This window comes from Sander vitreus, chromosome 1 (genome assembly GCF_031162955.1).
Source record: "Sander vitreus isolate 19-12246 chromosome 1, sanVit1, whole genome shotgun sequence".
Lineage (NCBI taxonomy): Eukaryota > Metazoa > Chordata > Actinopteri > Perciformes > Percidae > Sander > Sander vitreus.
The window spans coordinates 24,682,032-24,690,298 of NC_135855.1; the positions used below are offsets into that span (position 1 = coordinate 24,682,032).

At 38.8% G+C, this 8,267-nt stretch overlaps 1 protein-coding gene across 1 annotated transcript; it reads left to right on the top strand.

Annotated features, from left to right (window-relative positions):
• Nucleotides 1–394: 394 nt before the first annotated feature.
• drc4 (dynein regulatory complex subunit 4) lies at nucleotides 395–6,188 on the top strand. Its single transcript, XM_078257696.1, has 10 exons — nucleotides 395–424; nucleotides 2,761–2,958; nucleotides 3,088–3,288; nucleotides 3,406–3,460; nucleotides 3,553–3,755; nucleotides 4,080–4,235; nucleotides 4,389–4,469; nucleotides 4,770–4,979; nucleotides 5,782–5,847; nucleotides 5,955–6,188. Exons 1-10 carry the CDS (start codon nucleotides 410–412, stop codon nucleotides 6,066–6,068), a joined length of 1,299 nt encoding a protein of 432 aa, XP_078113822.1. The 5' UTR covers nucleotides 395–409; the 3' UTR covers nucleotides 6,069–6,188.
• Nucleotides 6,189–8,267: the final 2,079 nt, after the last annotated feature.

Here is an 8,267-nt window from a genome sequence, read left to right on the forward strand (position 1 = left end):
GTGCTAGCTAGCTTGTCAAAACTACCGAAACGTTGCCCGTCTACACGTGTTATTTACGCAATATATACGATGGTGAGCAAAGCGTTTTTTAAATTAATTAATCACAACCATGTGGGTTCATACTAAGCTGTGACAGTACAGTACAGTAAATAACGTTAGCCGTTAGCCCAGGCCCAGTTTTTGTGCTTCTCATGTGTTATCATTAACATTACATTCATTAGAGACAGACTGGGGCTAGCTTCTTCCCCACAACAATGTTAAAGAAATAGACTATGATGCTAGTAAGAAACAGTTTGACCTTGTTTCTATTATTTTTACTGTTGTCCAGCCTCCCAAAAGCAAAGGCTCAGGTAAAAAGCCTGCTAAAGCAAGAACGCCCACACTGATAGATGGCCTTACCAAGGAGGAGATGTCCAAGGAGCAGGTCAGAGCTTAAGTGTTTTTTTGTATTATTATTATTATTATTTTTTTTTTTAAGTGTAACATTAGAGTGATGCTTGGCTGTTTTATGTCATAAGGAAAGACACGTTTCTGTACATTAAAGCAAGTTGGTTTTGCATTTCCATACAGCTGGGGGACTCCCAAGAGACAGGTTTAAACAATGGTTAAAAACAATGCAACAGAGGTCAAGATATCCTGACTTTCAGTTCTACTATGGGTCAAGGTCTCAAAACAATGGATAGGCCTAATACCTGGTGCATCCCACTTCTCTTATGCTGCATCTCACTTCCCTTAAATTGCATCCCTGGCTCCTCCACTTGCCTCCCTTCCTTGTTTCTTAGTCCGTCCCACCGAGGAAGGAACGGGAGGGGAGAGGAAACGAGGAAATGTGTTTTAGACGGATGAGACATCCTTTCCTTAAGTCACATTAATTCGTGGAGCTATCAAATACGGGATGTGAGATTAGGGCTGGATCTCACTTCACTTATTTGATAGCTCTTAGGTCCTCGGCTGAACCGGAAGTTATCCTTTGTGAAGGCCATCTCAAAGCTCTTTTTCCTGCCCCGAGGAGCGTGAATTGTGCATCGAGAGGGATCTCTGAGGAGCTATGAATGAGGATATGTGAGAGCAGCCTTCCTGGAAGTTGCAGCTGACAGCAGTTTCTAACTGCACCCATACAGCTGACCAATTCACGTGACATTTCAGAGGAAAGGACGTTTCATCCCTCTAAAAACACATTTTCTCTCTCCTCGCATGATTTCCTCCGTCTCTCCCATGCTTCCTCAGTGGGAAGGACTAAGACGCGAGGAAGGGAAGCAAGTGGAGGAGCCAGGGATGCAATTTAAAGTGAGATGCACCTTAATTGTCAGAGCCTCCCTGCCTGATAAATTTCTGTTAAGCTCAAACCCCCCCAGTTTTTATTGAACACAGGTGGCCTTTCCCAATTCCCAAATTTGTACCTCCTCGACTCCTCGATCCTCCGGCTTGTGACCCAAAGATAATTCTCAGCGCGCCATGTTGAAGGACGTCCCAATTCCTAAAACGGACATCGAGGAGCGAGGAGGCTCCCCGGAGGAGCTATAGTCGAGGATACACCGATGTATCCTCTGCGGAAGTCTTTTTTTTACCTGTGGCATGTAAACAAAAAGGCCTGACAGGGAGAGAGAGAGAGTAAAAGAGGGAGAGAGATGGTTATATCTGCGGCCCCGTGGTTAATCCACGGATCGGGCTGGTCGGATCTTCATTAACATTCTGATTAATAGCGGGTGGGTGAAATAATACATTACAGAGATAAATATTATTAACGTTCTATAAAATATGAACATAGCAGAGCTGCTGTCGGACAGCTTAATTTGCGTCCCCAGAGAGATACTAGAGAAACAGCAGCTTAACTTTATTATTATTATTATTATTATTTCAGAAGCTAAAGGTTTAGTTTCCTCTGTCAACTTTATGACTACAGTTACAGTTTTGCTGCGCGAAACGTTTACAAGCAGCCTCTCTAATCTTTAAAGTAAATCATTATAGAAAACACTCTAAATACTTAATACAATGAATCATTTTTAAAAGCGGATTTGGATGAAGAGCTGATCCATGCATCAACAATAGATGGAAAGAGTGTGTTTGTGAGCATATACTATACTGTACATTTGTATAGTTCTTTTCATACAAACATTTTTTTTAAATAGCCTATAAAGGCTTTAGCCTATTTACTGTGTATGCAGGCCTATATTATAAATATATAAATATCCTATGTGTGTGTTAAATACAAGAAATAAAAATCGATGAGCCCCGTTCGTTCTTATCACATTATGCCACGTTGTAAACTGAATTCAAAGTAAATATAGAAGTTGTCAGGAACGCTGTTCTGCTCATCTGACAGAGATCATAAAATACATATAACAATAACAATGAACAGCTGATGCAGCTGTGCCGCACGTTATATTTAATTGACATCACTTTTAAACGACGGCTCCGAGGCAAAGATGTCTTACATTTGTTAAATACCTGTTGCCTCGACTCCTCTCTCTTCGAGTCTCTTCCTCGACTCATTGGCTCGAATCTCCTGTGGGCGGGACTAAGGCTCGAGGAGAGGAATCGAGGAGAGGAATCAGGGATGCACAAACTGGGAATTGGGAAAGGGCTATGATGTGTCTGATTTCACAGGCTGTGTAGTGCCCGCTGTGAACGGTAAATTGGATTTTGACATACACAATGGGTCGAGTACCCCTTTAGGCTAAATGAGGCAATAAGCTACACTGTCATCTACGTTGTTTGGCTCAGATATGCCCACACTAAAATATATTTCTGCATTTTAAGCTGGAAGAGCACATTGTGCGCCTTCGAGAGGAGCTGGACAGAGAGAGGGAAGAGAGAAACTACTTTCAGCTGGAGAGGGACAAGATCCATACATTTTGGGAGATCACAGATAGACAATTGGAGGAAGTCAAGGCTGAACGGAAAAACTTTGATAAGGACATTGAAGAGGAAGAGGGGCGTCACCAAGTAGAGATCAAAGTAAGGTTATTACTCAAGTTCTGTAGCTACACAGTGAAACTGCAGTGTAATTTGTCAGCTGTGAAGATTATACATGGACAGATTTAATGAGTGAATACATTTTATATTGATCATTTTCCCCCCCACTAGGTGTATAAACAGAAGATGAAGCATCTCCTGTGTGAGCACCAGAACATGATCTCTGAGTTGAAAGCAGATGGTTTAGTCTCTGCTCAGGTGGTGCAGAAAGAGCAAGAAGAATTAGAGACTCAGCTTCAAAAGGACATGAGGGCCATCATGGTCGACATGCAGGAGCTCGACAATGAAAACCTTGTCAAGGAGCTTGAACTGGTTGGTAGTACACACTATTTTATTGCTACACTTAAAGATCTGTGGAATTATTGTTTCTCTTTACTCAGATAGTAAGCATTAATGCTACAAATCCCAGTTTGGTTGTTATCTTAACAGAAACATAATGAAGAAATGACTGAAACAAGGAGCATCTGGATGAAGCAACTCGCAGGTAAAGAACTAATCTCATTTTGAGTTGAATTCAACACCCTGTGCTGTCATAAACTAAATGAGAGCCATCATGTTGTGTTGCTGTTGGAGTAGAAATCCAAACCAAGTATGAGAAGAAGATGGAGTTGCTGCCACAAGAGCTGGACAACATGAGAAAAAATGCGATCATTGAGAGAGAGGATCATTGGAGCAGCCACATCAACACTCTTATAAAAGACCACGATAAAGCTTTCAGTGATGCTCATGCACTTGTTAATCGCATGCAACAGGACTTGGATATGAGTGATTCACTCAAGGTATAAGTGCACACTCGGCATCCTTGTCAGACTGACACTAAAGAAATTTCAGATTTTTTTCTGTTTTTTAGTCTGTAAAATGGAAAAAAAATGCAGATGTGTTTAAATAGCTTTTTTTTGATTGATGATCAATTTGTTATCCAATTCAAAATAATATAAAACAAATTTGAAAGGTTTTAACCTGAGACTGTTTGGGATTTTCTCTTAATAAATTACTTACAGTTATTAACAGTTTTTTTTTTCTTTTTTTTTTTCGTTTGCAGCAATAGTTCTGATCCAGTTATGTTTTTTTTCTCTATGGCATATTTTATTGGCTTTTCTTAGGCACAAATTGAAGAGATGAACACGAAACAGAAGGAGAAGGAAAAGGACCTGGTTCGTCTTTTGCAGGATAACAAAAGTCTTGCTGAGCTGCTCTCAAAAGTCGTAGACGAAAGTGCAGAAAATGAGAAAAAAATGAAATACTACGCAACTAAAAAGGTTGTTGGTGTTGTTTGTGAATTTGTTTTAAACTGTTGCATTTATATTTGTCGCTACCAGTGACTTAATTGGTGCTTTGTGTGTGTCTTAGTAACTGACATGTAACATACTGTACATGGGCACAAGGTCAATTTGTGATGCTGTTTTTGACAGGATGCCAAAGAAAGGGTAAAAAAAAAGGAGCTGGATGATTTGAAATTGGACTACGAGACACTGGAACAGCAATTCAGCAAGGTGAAAGCTAAGATTGAGTTCCACTGTATAATGTTGCTCAAATATTAGATGTGAGTCAAATGCTTGTGTATTTGTTGGAAGTGTCAAAAATTAGCACCATCCACCAGCCAAATGTTGGTGAAATATGCAAGTGGCTGGTAGATTTGCTTCACTCACCAGCCAAAAAAACAATGGTAATCTATTGAGTGGTAGGTAAAATTTGAACATTCACTAGCTGTCTGGTTGACAGAAAAGTCAATTTTGGGCCCTGCTTGTTGGTATTTATGTGAATGTTTTTGTGTACGTGCACATGTCAAACAGCTTCAGCTGGAAAGGGACGAACTGTACACGACGTTCACTCAGAATATTCAGAAGGTGCAGCATAAAGCAGGTTTGAAGAGCACGCTGCTGGAAAGGAAGGTGAAGGACCTGACAGACGTCCTGGAGAAGACGCAGGCTCAGCTTTTCTCGGTGCTTTCTGCCTCTAACATGGACCAAACTGCTCTTGATGGGGTCACTAACAAAATTGAGGTAAATTATCTTTGAAATAGTGTGTATTTTATAGGGGTTGGGAGTCAATTGGCATCTCACGATTCGATTCCGATTCAGAGGCCAACGATTTGATTGTAAACCGATTATCGATGCATCTCGATGCAACAATTTGTTTATGTACATTTCCATGCGTGATTTAAAAAAAATACACATATAAATCTGAGTTTGCCACTCAGTTTGCTAATCACTTTCTAGACAAAGCAGCTAGACAAAGCTTAGATTTTGACATATAGAGTATTTGTCACACACAAGTTTTAATGAAATATTTTGTCTACTGAGGTTTTTATTTTGTGGTCATTCCATGCTGAAGCCTCAAACATGGTTGTGAAAGTCACCTTCTCTCCCAGTAATCTTCCATGTCAGAGGCTCAGTCATGTTTAAAGGTGGATCATTTGCTTCTTAGAACATGAAACATGAGGTGGTGAGATGTAATGTGATAAAGTAGATGAACAGCCTTTATGTGTTTTGCCTAATTATTTTATATATGTCTTTTTTTTTCTTCCTTTTGATTTTTTTTTCTGCACTCTTGCCTAAACTCTAAGTTGTTGCCCATTATCCCATCCTCTTTCAGTCACTCTGTTTTCTGATTTGTACTTGTCTGGAGACAGTACAAATTGATTTTTTAAATCGATTATTAACTTATCAGAATCGAGCATCGAATCGTTCTAGAGAGAATCGCGATACATCTAAGAATCGATTATTCCCCCCCCCAGTATTTTATGCACGTTGCCCTACTGTTTGTACAAGAACATAAAAAAAATATATATGTTTTTACTTGTAGGAAAATCTTGACTCCAGTAATAAATCCATCAAGAACTTGCAGTATAAAAAAGCTCAGATTGCCCAGGTTAGTAGTTTGTTTACTTCCTGAAAGTGCTGTCATGCATTTGTTTAACTAATGATGATGTTTAATACATTTTTGTAATGATATTTATACTCGTGTGTGTCCGGCAGGCCCGTAAGGATTTGCTGCTGACCTACGAAGCAAAGCAAAGGGCTTCTGGTGTCCCTGTGGAGGAGCTTTTTGTAAAACCCTTTGAGAGCAGTCTTGCTGGGAAAATTCTGTAACATCACTTGGATCTTGGGTTTGCCCCAAAATGAGAAGCAATGAATCCAAAGACTGAACCATTTACGGCAAATCTCATTTTGTTTTGCATCTGATCTCATTAGAATCTGACATACGTTTCTCATATTTTCCTTTGATACAGATGTTGATGTTCGCTAACACAAAAATAACAACATGAAATATTGCTTACTCTATCTCATAATTCTTTATTTGACATTTTGTTTGTTTTCAATTATGTGAAAATGGGAGTTTAGACTTAGAGGTTCATCATGCCCTTGATTCACGCTGCCCTCCAAAGGCAAAAGTAAGTAACTGCAGAAGTAGTGAAAAAGACACACCGTGGGTTTTCAGACACACCGGCAAACTGTGTAACAGACAGTGTTGCAATGTAACAAAGTACAAATACTTTGTTACTGTACTTAAGTAGAATTTTCACGTATCTGTATTGTACAGGAAACTTTTACTTTTACTCCACTACATTTACCCTAAGCATCTTAGTTACTCTTTACTACATAATAAAATCAGAAGAAATTTGTTACACTGGAAAAAGAAGGTTTGGCGAATCATTGCTCCTAGATTGCTCCTCTGCCGCTATGGTAACAGACGATGACCACCCCGACGACAGCGGTGATGAAGATAACGTTACACACCTTATAATCAACATTTATTTTTACTTTTACTTCTAATACTTAAGTACATTTAATATTAGAAAATTACTTTTGATACTTAAGTACAGTAAACATCAGATACTTTAGGACTTTTACTCAAGCAATATTCTAAAAGGTGACTTTAACTTCTACCAAAGTTATTTTCTGGTAAGATACTTGTACTTTTACGTAACTTAAGTATTGCTTTCAAGTACTTTATACAAGACTGGTAAGAAACCCCTTAAAATCATTGTCATTGACCAAACATAATAACTAAAGCTAATCCTCAAGGAAAACAGTATCTACAAACAAAATGAGACACTTCACTGCATTTTAACTAGTTTGTTTAAGAAAGTGGAGTCTTTATGGAATATTTATTTTTTCTTTTATCCTTTTGTAAATTGTTCATAGCGATGAAATGTATTTTAGTATTGCTGTGTGTCTGTCCATATATTATTAAGATTTATATTGAAATTTATATAATAAATTAATCTAGAATGAAATGCATTGAAATATGTGATTTAAAAAAAGCTTAATTTAAGAGTCAGACACTGAGATGGCAGTAACTGATACTCTGCTTTGGTCTCTGATCTCTATTGTGGTTACTGCAAATGTGCATCCTTTGCACGTTATGTATGTATGTATATATATACATACATACATATATATACACACACACACACACACACACACACACACACACACACACACACACACATACACACACACACATATATATATATATATATATTTTTTTTTTTTATGTAAAACAGATTCTGGTCTTGGCTGAATTTGGACCAAATATGTAGTTACTGTGTTTGCTTTTGAAGGGAGATTTGATTGCATTTCTGTTAATCTCAACTGATATGAAGTGCAGACAACTCAGTCAATTTAGCAACAAACAATCAGAATATGGGCTGCTTTGGTGTGGTCTGTTAACATACAAACACAATGTTGTTTTTTCCTTTTAGGGGATACCTAAGAACTTACAACCTTTACCTTTCATAAAAGCATAAACAGCAGCCAATGAGTATCCAACAAATTATTATCCTGTGTTCTATATGAAAAAGCTGTATATAAGTATTATAGAGAGTTTATATTGCCATTGGAAGACGGGGGTTAAAAGTTGGACTTAAACCAAGTGTTCCAATCTCAACAGCTAGTTTCACCAGCTGATTTCTGCTATGCCTGAGTTTCCAGCAGAGAGAGGAGGAACGTATGGGGTGGATCCAGTTTCTCATTGAATATTCCTGTGGTGAATCGAGCCCTGCTGCACTGAGTGATCGCTGTTCCCCACAGTATCAATAATACAGGAGGAAGTTATTGTCCCTGTGCAGGCCACAGTATCATACAGCTAAAGCAAGTGGAGGGAGGCGGTGGTCCTTTCACTCAGCCCTCTTGGGTTTCAGAGCCTGCAGACAGTGGTCTGACTCTGGGGAGCTGGCTGCTGTGCCCTTGCACAGGGCTCAATTGTAAGTTTAGTGTCTAAACAGTGACAGCTTGCACAGTCTCTGCTGGCCCATCCGGTATGGTAAGACTACACCCCCAACAAAC

Bases quoted from the DNA above. Each gene is read 5' to 3' on its own strand.
- drc4 (XM_078257696.1), top strand. The intron at 4,236-4,388 runs GTTGTTGGTGTT...TGTTTTTGACAG, and splicing joins AATACTACGCAACTAAAAAG to GATGCCAAAGAAAGGGTAAA. The intron at 5,848-5,954 runs GTTAGTAGTTTG...TGTGTCCGGCAG, and splicing joins AAAAAGCTCAGATTGCCCAG to GCCCGTAAGGATTTGCTGCT.